This window comes from Crocodylus porosus, unplaced genomic scaffold, assembly GCF_001723895.1.
Source record: "Crocodylus porosus isolate Cpor-Errol unplaced genomic scaffold, CroPor_comp1, whole genome shotgun sequence".
NCBI classification, from domain to species: Eukaryota; Metazoa; Chordata; order Crocodylia; family Crocodylidae; genus Crocodylus; species Crocodylus porosus.
In genome coordinates this window covers 30,360,765-30,378,569 of record NW_017728907.1, presented here as the reverse complement: position 1 = coordinate 30,378,569, position 17,805 = coordinate 30,360,765, and the positions used below count along the sequence as shown (strand labels likewise).

General features: G+C 37.1%; 1 protein-coding gene across 2 annotated transcripts in view; it reads left to right on the top strand.

The window, feature by feature from the left end:
- The window catches only part of SNX7 (sorting nexin 7), a 66,151-nt gene that overhangs the window by 17,559 nt on the left and 30,787 nt on the right, over positions 1–17,805 (top strand). For both annotated transcript variants that reach the window (XM_019531046.1, XM_019531045.1), the window contains exons 3-7: positions 810–920; positions 1,319–1,483; positions 2,479–2,680; positions 5,150–5,349; positions 9,740–9,826. In XM_019531046.1, the coding sequence (XP_019386591.1) occupies positions 810–920; positions 1,319–1,483; positions 2,479–2,680; positions 5,150–5,349; positions 9,740–9,826 (765 nt within the window). The remainder of the gene's footprint in view (positions 1–809; positions 921–1,318; positions 1,484–2,478; positions 2,681–5,149; positions 5,350–9,739; positions 9,827–17,805) is intronic.

Here is a 17,805-nt window from a genome sequence, read left to right as displayed (position 1 = left end):
CCAAAGCATTCAGAAATTATCATTCAGGCTTCAAAAAAGAAAAAATAAGAGGGGGACATGTGAGTACATTACTGATATTTGGGTTGAAAGAGACCTCAGGAAGTCATCTAGTCTAACCCCCTACACAGGGGATGGTTTTGCTTTGAGCAGGGGGGTTGGTTAAATACTTCCAACCCGAATTTTCTATGATTCTGTGATATCAGCAGGTCTTACAGGCATGCTTCAGCTAGTCCAGTTTATTTGGGGTATAGACAAATGTAACAATTGCATGCCTATAAAATGATACTGATATAAGATTTTATGTTGTAGCTGTTGTTTCCGTGATTCTTTAGTAACAGAAGTGTAGCAAAACAACTCAAACTTTAGTTTTGAGTCATTCAAGTCAAAGTTAGTATAGTTAAGCCAAATTGTATCACTTCAGGATCATGCATATGTAACATCTGTTGTGTTCTCCTGAGGGGCAGCTCTTTTATACTTTTAAAGCTGTTAAAAAGTACATTTGTCCATACCCTCAAAATGCTAAAAGATAGTGTTTTCTTACATTCAGCTTCATAACCACTTGAAAGAGAATAACCTAGTTCAAAAGCACTTTGGTTATTGGAAAGAAAAGCTTGCATAAAGGTAGTAATTGAAACATTACAAGTCACTCCATTTGCACCGTTTTATACTTACCTTTTCACAATACAAGTGCACTTTCCTTTCAAACGTTTTATTTGTATCACCGCTTACAGTATTAAATTGCTATTAGAATTTTTCAATTTTTAATTACTCTTAGCTTTTCTATCTTAATTTTTTGTTATGGTTTTCAGACATCTCGTAGTGAATTTGACTCAAGTGAATATGAAGTTCGAAGACGATACCAAGATTTCCTTTGGTTGAAGAGTAGACTTGAAGAAGCGCATCCAACATTGATTATTCCTGTTGGTTTGCTATATTTTTGCATTATCTTATTTATTTAAGATGCTTCTGTTTATTTGTCCAGAGCTGAAGGAGAGACTATCAGGGTTCTAGAGTCTAACAAACTTTAAGTAGCTAGTATAGTTTGATTATTCTTTTTGTAGAGGCACATAGTTCATTGACAAATTAGGCTCTCTCTTCCCCATACTTTTTTCCTAGTTGTAGCTTTATCTTGATTAACTGTCTGTTGGCGAATCATGATTATAACACTGTTGACTGCCTTAGTTTTCTAAGGGCTGGGATTTTTACATAGTAAATTTTAAAAGCTGTGTCTCTAGTATTATAGCTAGGAGAACTATTGTAATATGCCTCATATGTAAAGTTGTGCAATATTATATATATTTGTTTCTTTTTTCCTTAGCCATTGCCTGAAAAATTTATAATGAAAGGAATGGTGGAGAGATTTAGTGAAGAGTTCATTGAGACTCGAAGAAGAGCACTGCAGAAATTTTTAAGCAGAATTGCTGATCATCCAACTTTAACTTTTAATGAAGATTTCAAAATTTTTCTTACTGCACAAGCTTGGGTAAAATCTGATTTTCTAACTGAAAAATTTGGAAATCATTGATTACAGTACTAGAACAAATGAGTGAATATTTGCCAATTTCAGGGTCTTCTCTCTAGTGGTGGCTAGTTATAATACAAAATCTGCCATTAGTAAAAGATCTTAATAAGTTACAGTGGTCAATTAAGGAATTGCTTGCCAGTAAAGAAGGCTCCATTCTACTATGCTTTAGATTGTTTTATGTGCTGAAACATGACATGTCTTTTATGTCTTTTTTGTTATTCTTACTATACTAACTCTGGATGTTCCTGTTATCCATGTAAGTGTCCAGGATTATATAACATAGTATTTTAAACATTTTTTTTACATTGTTCTCCTTTTTTTGCTCTTATTTAAAAAAATTATAATTGAGAATGCAGCCAGTGATTCTGCATTTATTTTCCCACTGAACCTTTACAAAATGTATGAGCTAGAAAATAATACAAGGATTTTGTGGTCAAAAAGTGGATCTCTAGTACATCAAAATCTACACTAGCAATTTTATAGAAATGGAGGGGACAGGAAGAATAAAAATGCAGTTTACTTCTACCCATAAAAACATACATTTCCTCTCTGAATGGCCCCTCCCTGAACATATTACTCCCCGTCCACCCCCGGGCTGTATTGCCTGCTGACTGACTTGCCCTAAAGATCAAAAGGGGAAAGGTTATCTGCCATCTTGTCTTTTTCTTCTACACTCTATCATATTACTGGCTTCAGGAAAGTGTTGCCAGCCTGTGGCACAGAATGGTTACATTTGTCTATGCAGCTTCTAGTAGATATAAGTGAATATATACCAACTGTGTCCAAGTTAAAATGCCTATAAATACTACATAGCTCAAAATATTACTATAAAATCTAGCATTTAGATACTTAAAATAGTCTATTTTATGAAAGCCTGTATATTTTTTAAAATTTGCTTTTAAATAGAAGAGAGAAGAGAACTTCAAAATACATATTGCATGTTACATTTTTAGGAACTGTCATCTCACAAGAAGCAGGGCCCTGGTTTGTTTAGCAGAATGGGACAAACTGTAAGAGCTGTAGCCTCCTCGGTAAGAGGAGGAGTTAAAAATCGTCCTGAAATATTTATGGAAATGAATGACTACATGGAAATATTTACTCAGAAAATAAATTTGCTGGACAAAATATCCCACAGAATTTATAAGGAAGAAAGGGGTAAGTATGAACAATGAACCTGGTTTTTTAATTTACTTGACTAATTACTAATGATTTTCTGTGAGAAGAAAAATTAGTTTCATTAAATCAACCATTGGTTTCTAGCAAGAGAGAGAAAAAACAGGACAAGAAATTTGTATTTTTTATTCTGTTTTCTTGTAATTCTTCATCCTTGTGGCCTCCTGAGATAGATCAACATGCAGACGTGCAAAGATTCACATCTTGTAACCTTCATTGGCTTGAAGGTGGCAGGATAGGTGCAAGAAGTGCAACGCTCATCTTTCAGGAAAGAAAAAGGAAAATAACTTTTTGTTAACATCACTGTTTTTTGCTCAATATTGGGTTCCCCCAGACTTTGCTCTGTCAGAATCAGTATGACTGAGGCACTAATGGGGTGGGGGAGTTAACTTTTCATTTAACTTCTCCTGTGTGAAGCCAACACTTAAGAGAATGTAGAAGTCTGGCTGTCTTTTCACTGTGTTAATTGGGAAAAAAACTTATATGGACATTAGATTTGTATGCAAATTGAAGTACAAGCATTTGTTTCCTACTGGTATTCTGATTCAGATACTGAATTCAGATTCAGGATTGTCTGAATCTCAGACAGTCTGAATCCCACAATGTCTGTTCTTTTGTATCTTTTGTTTGATTCGGTATCTTGTATTCTGCCACAGTAAACAGAATTTTTAAAAATGTTAGCTTTCCTGTTGGCCATAACCTTTGTCATGGGTTCTTGGAACTGTCTGCTTGTTTGAATTTCCCTTGATAAGAAGGTTACTTTTCTCATAATCTTAAACTCTCATTGTTCTGAAAGGAACAGCAGTTTGCATACCTTTATAGAGATTTACATTATAAACTTTCTGAACTTGAATTTGATCTCACACTGGCCTTGTGTTTCAAATCCCACTGGTCAGTGCTTTAGGGATTTTTCTCACATGTAAAAACTACTTTGAAGAGCTGCACTGTGTTCAATAATAACTAAGGCTTTGTCTGCTTCAGCTTACAGTATTCTGTCGCTCCAGATCTCAGCATGTTCTGACTAGGTTGGGGTTTGTTGGCATAAATTAAATACATGTTCATCAAAAGGATTCCTTTTTTTTACCTTAACAGTTCACTCCAGTGGAAGTAGTTGGCATATAGTAAGAAGTTCTTGGGTATACAACTAAAGCACTAGTGCCAAAATACCTGTGAGAGAACTTCGTGGAGTGTAATGTGCTCTCATGTATTGCCAGATATATCTTCTTTCCAGATTTTCCAAACAGTGATCTGCAGACCACTCATGCTCTGCAAAGCTGCTGTCATGGTAGTTAAACCATTGTTAGTCATCCAGCCGTGATACTTCCTGCTAGTTCTATGCCCCCTCTAGGTGTCTTAGTTAAAGTTTCCAGAGGCTTTTTTGATCAGCTAAGCTTAAAATAAGCATTACTTTTCCCATCCTACATAGCTGTTTTATGATTGTTTGTAGGATGTTTCTTTGGTATAAGTTCTGCTGCAACCAAATCACAAGGGACACTGAAACTGGAGGGGCAGTGAAACCTGGTGGAGTAGACTCTAATTACAAAGTGGTGTTAGAGTCATGGGGACCTTATCCCATGTTAGGTAGCAGTTTTAACACTTGAACACTAATATTGTCAACATATAGTATAAAGTCAAATTTTACCTTCCTTACATTGAGTTATTTTCTCTCTCTCTCTGGTTTCACAGGCCTCAAGGAGCTTTTCTCCTGTCTTGTGCAATCTCCTTTCACCTTGTTGCATCTTTGTCCCTCTGCTCCTGATCAGTTTTTATGTTGTCTTTCCATCTTTGCTTTCATTTAGCTTGAGGTCTGATACCCCTCACATGCTTTGTCTTATCAATTCATGCAGTATGCTGTAACCATTTTATTCTCCATGCTTTTATCTTGCTTAAAACATCAGGTGTTTGTAAAGATCCACAAGCTCTTGGCTATGTCTTTGCCCCCATACTCCACTTGCTTGTACTGCACCAAATATTTCCTTTAACAAAGCTTTACATTACTAAAATGACATGATTTTCTGAGTGGGTTCTGGACCCTATTCTCTGAGTTAATACATTAGCTATTTACATGCTGATTTTGGATTATAAAAGTAGAAATTGTTTTTGAGATACTATCTATATATTTAAATTGAGGAATACTACTACAATTGATAACATCTCTGGAATGTTGCTTAAGTTCTGCCGGTAAACCTGTTGTGTCTATATGCAGTATTTTTCCTCTTTCAAAATTATTATTTTTTCTTATAGATTTTTAGCAACATTTTGATTTATTATGGCTTAATGAGTAAAAACAAAAAAAGAGGTGTTATGAAACCTCTCTTTTATGGAATCATTCAGCATATTTCAAAACCCTAGTTACAGCTTGTATCTTTTTATACGATACATCTATAAGTGCACTTTATATCACTTAGGTCTTACTGATTTGAACACTAATATGCTCTTATCTTCATTAAGATTATTTTCATGAAATGAAAGAATATGGCCCAATCCACACTCTCTGGTCTGCATCAGAAGAAGATCTAGTGGACTCCTTAAAAGGTGTTGCGAACTGTATCGACAAGTGCTGCAAAGCTACTGAGAAACGGATGACTGGACTTTCAGAAAACCTGTTGCCTGTTATACACGAATATATTCTCTACAGTGACATATTAATGGTAAGACCACATAAGGCTTATACATTCTGATGAATGCAGTGACCTTTGCAGAGAACATTTGCTTTGTATATAGGTGCTTTTGTATTAATTGTATTAATTTTTTTCCTGTTTAGCCCATGTTGAACACCAAGTTAATGCACTGCTTCTCTACCCAAGCTATCTCATTCATACATCCTTAAAAAAAAAGTCAGTAGTGATTTCCCCTGGGGTCACTGCCTGCTAGCATGACATTATTAGGTTTTGTTGTTTCTCCCTTGTTAATCAGGCAAGAAGTGTCCAATTCAAATCAGTGATTTTCATTTGCTCTGATGATTCACCTTCAGTTTTCGTCCTTCCATTTCTTATAACAGCAATATTAAAAGTCGTCCATCCTTTTCCGTCTAAACAGTTATCTCATCTTATTCAAGCTCTACATGCTAGTAGAGAACAGTTGTCCTGTATTGCAAAGGGTTCAAGAAACACCAATTCATATCTTTTTTTCTTCCCAACTGGTGGCTGATACAGAAATGGGGACAATGTTTTTCCTTTCAAGGAAATATTTTTGAACCCTGACAGCCATTTTCCAGAATGGCAACCAACTTCCAGTTTTGCCATGTGTGTCCCACATAAACAGTGTTTTCCTTGGCACCATGCACTCCGTTCCATTTAAGGACCTTACAGTGGGGGGGGAGGGGTTGTTTGTTTTTATAGGTTCTCCCATTGGTGAGAGACCTTGGAAAACCTTTATCTCCCAGGAAAACCCCCCTCTTGCTCAATAGAGCATGAATCATTTCAGGGACATACTGCTGGAGAAACTTAAAAGCTTGGTAGTAAAGAAGTGTATAGGACAAGGTTTTCTCCTGGCCTTAGTTGGAATTAATAACATTTTGTATATCCAGGAGACTCTGATAAAGCTCCCTTTGGAAAGAGTCATCTCCTGAGAGCACATTACATTGCAAAGAATATAAACCTGTAATTGTAATCAGGATGATCCTAGTAGAGTGAACTGTCAACATGGCATTATGCTGTGTGCTGATCAGTTGGATAATTCAGCCAATGATCTGCTAATTTGCATTTAGTACAAACCACTGTGACAAAACCTTAAGGTGTTGGGGTGCTCTCAAAGATGGGCCCTGGGTTTGTGTAAGGCTGTTGGTTCCCTAATCTGCTGAATGAGTATGCCAGAAATCACAGTTTACCACAGGCACACTGCAAAAGTGTCATAAAAACAAAAGAGCTTATTACAAGACAAATGGCACAACGATGAAAAAAACAAATGGCATAACGAAGAAAAAAAGCAATAAAATCATTTTACAACGGAGTATGGTAAAACAAAACTGATAAAATCCTTATCCAACATTTAGACTTCCATCTAGCCCTCATAAAAAATTCCTGTGAAACTCTTGGGGTCAGCCTCTCCTCAGTTACAGCCAGCTCCCTCAACTGGGGACCTCCGTTCCCCACGCCTCACAGGAATTCCCCCGCTGATGGTCACGGCCTCCTGAACTTTCCATGACAGCTACCATCTGGACACATTTAGTGGCCGGTGGAGGGATCTTAAAGCTTAGACACAGAAGGAAATTCAGAGTCACCTGGAACAGAAGGAATGACTCTACACTGAGGTCACAGAAGACCAACAGTGAGTGGCCTGTGCATTCAGAACACAAGCCTGCATACCGGTTACTACTACAAAGTGAATAAACTGGTCTTTACCCTAGGACAATACTAAAGTCCCTTATCCCATATGTCTTCAAGCCCCTAGGTCTTGTATTCTCTTTGGCCTGTCAGGTAGCTGTTATCGTATTTGAAAGGCTGGTAAGATTGTTACCTACAATCCTCCATCTTGAGTCTTACTTTGCAAACTGAAAAAGCTGTTTCCAGTAACCTGCCCAGATTTAACTTCAATTTAGATATGTTACATTGAGCCAGGTGTTGTCCTCTTCAGTTTGTCTCATCTCTGCTGGCCTTCTTCTTGGTCCTGCCTAAAGAGCTGGGGGGGAGGCTTCTGTGGTCAAACAGAATAATTGAGGCCCTTTGCACACACTTCTTGAATTACAATTGCTTTCAGACTCTTCGTTAGTTGATTTACCTTCATTAGCTTGGTGCAACCCTTCCTGCACAACATTAGACTGTTGTGATGCCTTAGGGGAAGAGAACAGTTCATCATTTGGCTGCTTCTTCCCTTATTCCTTTCCAGGACCTTGCCATTCATTCACTTTATTTTGTCTCTGTCCCCCTCTCCCCTTTCCTATGTTTTGCATCCTGAACAGGATAGCGAGAAACAGACTAAATGTGCATCTGTCAGCCACACCTTGGGAAAAATGGTTTTCTGAGGCATGGCAACACCAATAACCGTGTACACGTAAGCAAAGTCTTAGCCAAGGAGGGGGCTTAATCCTTGTATTTTTTAGCTTTGGAAATTCTGAACTGAGAAAACAAATGCAGGAGCATCTTCAGGAGGTTTTAGAGCAAAAATCTTTGCATTTTGGCTGGACCCCCTCCTGTTTGACTGAGAGTGGAGACAGCTATAGTAGAGCCATCTTCTCTAAATTTGTCCTTTGTAGAGAGAATTAGAAATTTGTTTCGGGTCAGAGTACTGCTCTTTGAGGGACCTGTTATTGCTCAGAGGTTCCACCAGAGTAATTATAAAATCATAATGCTATATTCATATATTTAACTTATGTTTTTTATTGATTTCATATTTTAAAAGCACAAAATAATGAATAGTTCTTGTGTTCATTATTAAAAAGCCAGACCTAACCCAAAGATGTTGCATATTAGTATTGTAATTATTAGTTTTACTTTATACCTAAAATACATATTTGTAATAAGAATTGGCAAATAATCATTGTTAATGGTGTCTATGGTATTTTTAAATACAGAAAAAGAGGGGGTAAAAGGCAAAAATAATTCAGTGATGTAAAGAATATTATTCCAGAACTATTTGCTTTACTTCTTTTATTAGAACTACTTTTTCTATTTATAAACAAACAGTACATTTAACAGGAGATAAACTTACTATTCAGTACGAATTACTGTTGTATTACTCATAACTGATCAAAAAAGTTTACCAACTATTCTATAAAAGTACCATGTTAGCTTTTTTAAAGACTAGCTTATATAGGTGTTTTGTGATGGTTTCTAGGCAGGGTGGTAGGAATTTCCTTTTCAACATTAAAAAAAATTAGTCTTTTGGCACTTGGTGTACTTAAAGAAAACCAGAATTGGAACTAGTTATTCTGTACATTGTCTCAACGTGTCCTACACTAAAAGCAAATATTAAAAATCTCAAACCATATTTTAATTAACTAGTAAAACCTGTTGCAACAAGGATAATATAAGTAATTATCACTAACAAGAAGTTCTGAAATTTGTACTAACATACTTTTCTGTTTCTGAGTATTCCTAAAAAAAACAGTGTCTTGCAGTACTTCTGTAGGATAAGCAACATCTTAGTCACAGACTAAGACTAGGTCACTTAGCAAAATAGCAGAGTTGGGAATATAATTCATGTCACAATACTTACAGTGTAACGGACAAAGCTCACTCCCTTTTTTTCATTTCTAGGAATCCAGTAGCTGATGAGTTGGATTTAATTTAAGAACAGGCTTGTTAACGTCTGATTATTTTCAGATAATGGAGATTACTGCTCCTCCTCTTGCACCAAATATCCCTTGCCTTTGTCATAAACTAACTTTGGCACATACAAATTAATAGTAAAGCTGTAAGGCTGCACATATTTTATATAGCATCCGAGATACTGTTTTACTTGAGTGATGCTATATTTATTCAAGTGAAGTTATTACTGAATTATTTCCTTTATTGCTAGGAATTCAGTGTCTCTAAATCATTATTACATACTTTAAGGAATTAAAAATACTATGAATATTCCATGGGTTGATGCTCTAAACTAACTTTGGCACATACAAATTAATAGTAAAGCTGTAAGGCTGCACATATTTTATATAGCATCCGAGATACTGTTTTACTTGAGTGATGCTATATTTATTCAAGTGAAGTTATTACTGAATTATTTCCTTTATTGCTAGGAATTCTCTGTCTCTAAATCATTATTACATACTTTAAGGAATTAAAAATACTATGAATATTCCATGGGTTGATGCTCTATAACATACTTAGCATAGTCTTGTGATATTGCTGTCAGTTCTGGTAAGACCCCTACCAGACCTTTCAAGAAAAAAAAATAGGGTAATTTAAATAAATCTGAAGTACATACTTTTAAAGTTATTTATAAAGAAAGTAATTGCATCAGACCAAAATCCTTAAATATGAGAGGTCTGTTCAAAGCATAAGGTACACATTCTTTAACTTCTTAAATGCTCTTGATGTTTTCATAAGCAGATTATTACACGTTAATGTTATTTACCTTTTTTACTGTTTTAATATTAAGGGTGTTTTGAAAAGACGAGACCAAATTCAAGTAGAGCTTGAGTCCAAAGTCGATGCTTTATCCAATAAAAAGGCAGAAAAGGATCTGGTAAGTACATAAATCTTTCAGGATGTAATGTTGAATCAATATGGGCCCTATCCCAATTAAATGTTATAAGTTCCTCTGACAAAAACAAGGTCTCGAGCTATATACAAGGAATGCTCATTTCCTTGCCTACTTTAGGAAGGTATGCCCATATAACTGGAACACTTCCAGCAAAGTCATGACTAAAGAGGTCACATGTTCTTTAGGCAAGGAAACAAAATGAGGTTTTATAGAAAGGTAGGATTAAATGGATTCTTGGACATTTTTAAAGCATCTTCTTACAAGTTGACATTTATATTAAATGCCTAGTAACAACATTTTAGGGGAGAATTCTAAATTGGGCTTAAAGTTAGGCAAAAATTTTGGAAATTTTTTAGGGACAGTTTGTTAAGGTTTATGAAATTTTACCATTCTTGTTCCCATGGCCTTTGAATTTTAAAATCTTTTTAATTTGGTTTTATCTTTATTTACTTTTTATAGAAATCTTATAAATTACTTTCTTTTTAAAATTTGTCTCATTCAATCCAGTCTTTTGTAGTATGGGGCAGATTAAGTATATCTGATACAGTATGTAGCTTTTTGTGTAGATTTTTGGGTCGTCATTGTTAGCTGTCTGATACAGCTAGTATACACCAGTCATGCAGGTCAATAAAATAATTTAAATAATAAGGATAACATTTTATGACATGTATAAAACTTTCTCTGTCAATAGTTATATCTCAGCTTCTATAGTCCAGAAATTAACTGTCTGCTACTGGCACACACATGATTGTAAGCAGCAACTCTTCTTTTACCCAGTCAGAAAGGTACCATCTTGCCTCTAATCTAGCATTTACAAAAACCCTACAAAATGAATATATATAAAATGTTATTATGACTCAGTTAGGATTACATACCCACAAAAGCTCAGGAATGTAAAGATTAGCTGCATCATCCTCTCTTCTCTCTAGCCACAGGCATACACAGATATAGTGCTGACAATAGCAGTAATATAAAACTGATGTAATGTAATGCAGCTATGTAACTAAGACAAAGTAAACCTCAGATAGCATTGCACAACCGTATTTTTTTTAGGGTAAGGGCAACTTTCTAGCATCATCCTTCTAGCCTTTTTAATACAACATTGTATTACTCCAGATATTTGCAATGTATATTAATTATTCAAAGGAGGAAGTCTTGTAAACAGTTGTGTGGAAGGAGGGCAAGTTGAGGGCACAGAAGTGTAGTATGTGTGATCTGTGGTATGCATTAGCTGTAGAAGTGTTCAGGTATTTGCCCTTTGATAGAGGAGTAGGGAGTACATAATTTTAAATAGCTTAACTAAAATTCAGAAAAGCAAGAAAAAGTTATGTAAAGGGTATGTGCATATTTTGTAGGGTGCGAAGCATTGCTGTCTGTTTTACAACAAAAGTTGGAAAGTATGTGTGTGCATGTGCGGAGGTTTGTGTGTTATGAGGCGAACTGGTAGCAACCTATATATTTAAGTGTTTTAATATTTCCTTTATAAAATATTCTTAGGACTGTTTAAGTAGAGTTCACACCTCTGTGGTTTGCAGCAGGCCTTTGGTGTTTGGCAGGAGAAGCACACTTTTGCCAGGCAGATGCTTTCTGTGTTCCTAGAAATTCAGTTTACCTTGTTGATACATAAATTTAAGCCACCACATTTTTGTGTGTATATTCTTTGGGAATTTTGTAGAATCCTACCAAGATAATAATTAAGCACAAACATTCAGATGCTCATCTGTATTGCCACCACAACAGCAACAGCTGATGCTGTACTGGGAATGACTGAGACCTGTTAAGGGTACCTGTATCCAGGAGAGACCCAAGCTAGGTTCTCCTCTTGGACCTGTATAAAACATGAGTTGCCACTTGAGCTACATGAGTAACTACAGAAGCTGGTAGGAGGAGAAAAGCTGATTTTTCCAATGGGAGTAAGCATTATTGGGCTGGGTGTTGTATGCTGAAGGACCTCATGGAGAGTGGGAAAGAGCTCAGTACAACTCAGTTTTTTCTCTCCCACACCCACTTTCCTCTTGGGAATGGAGGGAGTTGGTACCCAAACATGCCTCTTCTAGGATTAGCAGAAAACTTAGTAAATGCAGATTTATGGTTATCAGTACAACCTTAGATTCTTCCTCTTTTTATGGATGTATTATGAAAATATGTGCTTATAAACGTCACAGCATTTTTTTCCACAGGACATGGCCTTAATAAATGCACAGTTTGGTCATGCAAAGGGGCAGAAATATTACATTTCCTAACTTTCAGTTGCTTGACTTTTTTAGCTAAATAGGTGACTTTTTGTGCAATTTTACTGTTTGAAACATAATGCAATATAAATGGCACATAAAATAATAACTGAAAGATTACAACATTTATTATTGTTTCTAAGCAAAAAAGATTTGACACACAAAATGTTTTCCGTTAGCAGTGTCATAACTGGCTTTCATGTAAAGATGAGCTATTAGAAGCGTCAGGCTCAGACCATTCTGGCACTCGAAATAAGGATTTGTATTACTCATTTGATTTCCTGGCAGTAAATTAAACATAAGGAAATATTATCACTTTATTATGTCTCATAATACCTACAATATATACTGCAATAATATGCATATGTTTTTGTAAGTCTAGCCTTCTGGAAGGCCTGCAAGATAATACATAGATGTGTTTTTCATAAAGTAAGAAATTGGCTTCCATATATCTTTTATTGTTGTCTAATTTTGCTGTTACTATCTACTAATATGGTTTTGGTTTGCCCTGTGCTTCCTTTCCCACTTCTCCCTGTTAAAACAAGAAAAAAAAAAGGGCCTTGTATAATCAGTAACTGGAGCAAGTGACTGTGTATGATATACTAATGTGGTTACTGGGGATATACCACAATGTCTACAAGCACTAAATTACACTCCCTGAAGGGGTGGTGTACTTTGCTTAGCCAACAGAGAGAAAATGGGAGTCATGGATCCCCCTACACTTGGGTTAGAAAGGTGCAGGGGAACATCACTTAATCTGGGGGCTGAGTGGAGGTCAACAGGCACTGGCTCATAGTGCATTTCTAGGGGTAAATGTTCTTCTATCCTGCCAGACAGAGCCTTCTTCTTATGGGAAGAGAGTGGAACTAGGATGTCAGGGTCTCTTGAGGTTACTATGCAGATGGCTAAGTAGATGGAGCTTCTGCCTTCTCTAAAGCAGAACAGGAAGTATAGAAGTTAAGTTGAAACAACTGCAACAGGGTTGGTAGCAAGTGTCTAGTGCTGGTACTCCTTCCATAGCATTGTGATTCTAAGCTTTTTTAGTTCAAGGCACCCCTCAGGAAATGCCAGCTGTTAGTTTTCATTCATTTTGTAACTGTAGAAAAATATTAGAGCATTTCTTTCTGTTGCAAAGAGCTCAGACCACAGCTGGTCAGAATGTTTTTGACATTATGGATTCCTGTTTAAAATCTCTGGATTTAGCTTGCAAATCATGTTTACACAACTAACAATGCTAATACTGTGTGGCATCCCGTATCAAAGTTGAAAAGTTCTCAAGGTATCACTGCCATAGGGGGTCCAATTTCTTGATAACTTGGAATTTGAAGTGAATTTAGGGGAAGGCAGTCTTTAAAAAGCTAAGAAACAGGGATTGAGACTCAAAGAATTTGTTATAATGAGAAGATGATCCTTTTCCTCATACCAAAGAATCCTTTTCTCTCTCGGTCCTCATCCCAGGAATCGACTGGGACCAAATTTGGAATGGGAGAGGGCTGACTGCAGTTCTCCACCAGGTGGATTGGTTAAAGAATGGCAAGGTAATTCCCATAAGATTTAAATTAACCAAGTTATGCTTAATAAAACTACATCCCCTCCTGTGTGACCAAGATAAGTGTTACATGACTCTTATTGTGTTTAAATGAACAAAACTGGATACATTATACTTTAGGATTAGATGGACTGCTTATATTAATGGCCTGACCCAAAATCTCTTTTAATAATTGAAAAGACTCATGGATTTCCATGGGCTTGAGTCAGACCATAAGGCTCCATCGAGTACAGCAAAGTACGTATTGGAACTATGCAGAGAAAGATAATTCTGCTGTGTAAAGGATGTCAGCATTTCCAAACTTGGTTTCCTTCTCACTCAGAATGAAAAACAAAGCTATTGAAATTTTCTGTAGTAGGAAGTAGCAGAAGCCCCTACACCCCAATCGCAAGATTGTTCTCGGTACTGGAGCTTCTGGTGAGCTACAAGCTAGAATTCTTTGAACTCTCAGTTTGGAGCTTCCCCGCAGCCAGAAGCCTAGGCTCTCCAGCAGTTCACCAGATAACTCCTCCGGAGGTGGGCAGGTGAGCTGTCACGAAAGAAGCTAGTGGCATAATTAGGGGTGGGTGAGTCCCTAGACACCAGTTTGGATGGGGTGGAAAATAGTTCAAAAGAGGAAATGAGAATGGCAGCTGATGGTATTGCTGTCCTGGTCGCCGCTGCTGCCAAGGACACACAATATACTTGTTATGCTTCTGAAACAAGGCAGAGACCTGATTGATTTCCTTTTGAATTTCACTGAAAAAAATTTCAGTTTGGATGACTTGGCAAATTCTGAGAGGGAAAAATGTTTCTTCTGAGTTTTTCCAGTAAATCAAGTACCTGTGTATGTGCTTAACATGAACTGCTATATTGAAGGTAAGTGAAATCTTGCAGTGGTTAAAAAAAGTTAAAGTACTTAAATTTAAACCTGCACAAAATATTTCTTAAACTGAGGCCAAAGCATATATATCCTTCTTGCATGGGATTATTATTAGCCTCTCCATATGAGTAGTGTCAAATTGCAGTTCAGTACTGAGTTGCTCTTTGTTATATTGAACACTATTGAGAAAAAAGGTAAGAAGTATAAGGAAAAAGGGATGCAACAAGGAAAAGTGAACAAAGAGTTGGATTTAAAAAGGAACAGTTACAGAAAGATGCAGCCTTGCTTTTTGCTCTCTTGTAGGAATTTACAAAACTTGCTGTCATACAAAAACATGCAATTAAAAAACAATAGACGTTCATTTCAATTTGTATATCTCAACCAAGCGTCTCCATTTGGCTGAAAATGGATGTCATTTGTGAAGGTGACAATTTGAGAGGCTTTTTAATAGTTCAGAGAAAAATTATATTTAACATTTGAAGAGCAGCTGTATAGTACCCTAAGATAGTTAAAATGTTTCAGATGGAAGCAATATTTAAATGTCATTCCCTTTACAGTAATGAGTAATTAAAGTTGCTTAGAAATTGGTCTTCACTTAGTCTTATAAATGTTGTACTACTCAATATTATGCTCAAATGCTAATTTGATTTAAACGTAGAAAATATGTATTACACTTTATCATGGAAACATGTCTATATACATTCTCACTTCCTAACTCCAATTTGGGCGGCTTGTTTTCTTTTAAGACTATATTTGTCTTTAAAGCCTGATTCAATATTCTAACATGCTACCTTAGTAACTGCAAGCTATAAAGGTCAATATTATTGAACTTACGAACATTAGTTATTTTAGATCAGAAAAAAAGAATCCCTTATTACAATATTCATTATACTGTGTTCATTTTCTGTATTTAAAATGTTGCATCCTCACAGTCATCTGATTTTATTCTGTTGAAGTAAACCTTTTAAGATCCTTTTGTGTACAGCCTGTTCTTTACTGTTATTTCTTTGCTCCCTAATTCTAATTCAGGTAAATGCCTCAGGTGCAGTGTGGTAATCAAACTGTTCAGATGCCTTATTCATCTTCTGAACCTTCTTGTTTCTCACACATTTCAGAAAATACTATTACTGAGATCTCTTTTTGCTTTGCAGTAAGAGCTTTAGAATACTATATTTACTTAAATACAAGATAAACATTTCCCCCTGATCAGCATGCAGGGGGGGAAACCCTTCATGTTACGTTCACATACAAGGAATCCATATTAAGTATGTTGTTTATCCTTAACCGAAAGCAGCAGGTACTCAGTAATGGAAACCAACTATGAAGTTGATTAAATGTAGCCAACACTGAGCAGGACTATAACATACATGGCTCACGTTGGACAACCTACCATAAGGATAGAGTAGTACAGCCCATTTAAATAAGAAATATGGTAACACCTATTGAGCACATTCCCCATAGCATAGACTTTTTTTCTAGTCATGGTGAGCTACTACACTGCATACATTTTGACTTCCTCTTCTCTCCCGCAGCCAAGCTACCTTCCTTTCCCATTTCCAATTATTTCTACTTTTTCACCAGCCTTAACTGTTTGGCAAACATTACCAAACAGGGCTCCAAGCAGTTTACGCAGAATTCCTGTGTTACTCCCTCTCTCAGCCTGATATATATGATTAGTGTGGCCCTGCCCTCCATGAGATGAAGTGGGACCAGGTGGCCCTGCATCTCATCTGCATGTATATTTTTGGAACTTCTCAGGACTCATGACAAGAATCTCCAGTTCTAGTCATGACTGGGGGGGCTATTAAGCACATAGATCTTTTTGCGGGGTGGGGGACAGGGGAGGTACAGTGCTGAGCTATGGGATCACCATGGCTTGAAATACTGTTAACTCTCCTGGGGCCCATTGTAATAAACTGTATGGTAAACTGTCAGCATTTTGGCTTTGGACTAATATCATGCATAGTTTATACTATGTATAAGATGATTTGTAAGTGTAGGTGTTTAATTAACTGGATATGTGCTAAACTTCACTGCTCAGCACCTTTTATTTTTTGTTTAAACCCTTTTATCTTACCCTTTTCATTTTAAGTTGTAGTCTGGGGATCTTGTTTTGTTGTTTGTTGGTACAGCACCTAGCACATCTCAAAGGCTAAGGCAGAACAAGCAGTTCCTGTCGTTGGGCTAGTGATAGCTGCAGTGACAGCAACTGCTGCTTTTACTCTGTCCCTTCAAAATCGGTACCTAACGCTGGTGCTCCATTCACTTACCCTCACTTACGCTACTACTCAGGGATATGCATGGTTTTTTGTATTTTTTTTTTATGTTAAAGGAGATTAAAAAAACAAAGCTAGACCTTGGCTGACCAGAGAAATCCAGAGCAGCCTAAGGGCAAAAAGGGGGGCATATAAGCAGTGGAAACAGGGAGAAATTACTAAAGAGGAGGCTTCCTCAGCTTGCAGTTGTAGGGAGGCAGTTAAAAAGACCAAAGCTACCATGGAGCTGAGGATAGCTTCCCAAGTTAAGGATAACAAAAATTGTTTTTCAGATATGTAGGGAGTAAAAGGAAGGCCCAGGGTGGTATAGGACCACTACTGAATGGGCAAAAGCAATTGGTGACAGACGGGGGACAAGGCTGGACTCCTCAACGAGTTCTTTGCCTCTGTTCCAAAACAAGGAGCAAAACAAGTCTCACAATGGGCTCGTAGAGAGGCAACTGCAGGGCACCAGACTACCAAATGTTAACCCTGAGATGGTGCAAAGTCAGTTGGAAGGACTGGATGCGTTTAAGTTGGCAGGCCTGGATGAGCTTCATCTGAGGGTACTAAAGGCACTGGCTGATGTCATTGCACAGCCACTGGCAAGAATATTTGAGCACTTGTGGCGCACAGGCCAGGTCCCGGAGGACTGTAAAAGAGCCAATGTGGTCCCTGTTTTCAAGAAGGGGAGGAAGGAGGATCCAGGCAACTACAGGCCAGTCAGTTTCACCTCTATCCTTGATCCTTGGTAAGTCTTTGAAAAGATTATTAAGGCTTATGTATGTGAGAGCCCAGCAAGAAAAATTATGCTGAGGGGAAACCAGCATGGGTTCATAGCAGGTAGAACATGCCTGACTAATCTAGTTTCTTATGACTAGGTTTCAAAACACCTGGATGCAAGAGTAGGGGTAGATATCATTTACTTAGACTTCAGGAAGGCCTTCAATATGGTATCCCACCCCATACTGGTGAACAAATTAAGAGGCTGTGACTTGGATGATTATACAGTCTGGTGGGTGGCAAATTGGCTAGAGAGTCATACCCAGAGAGTGGTGGTAGAC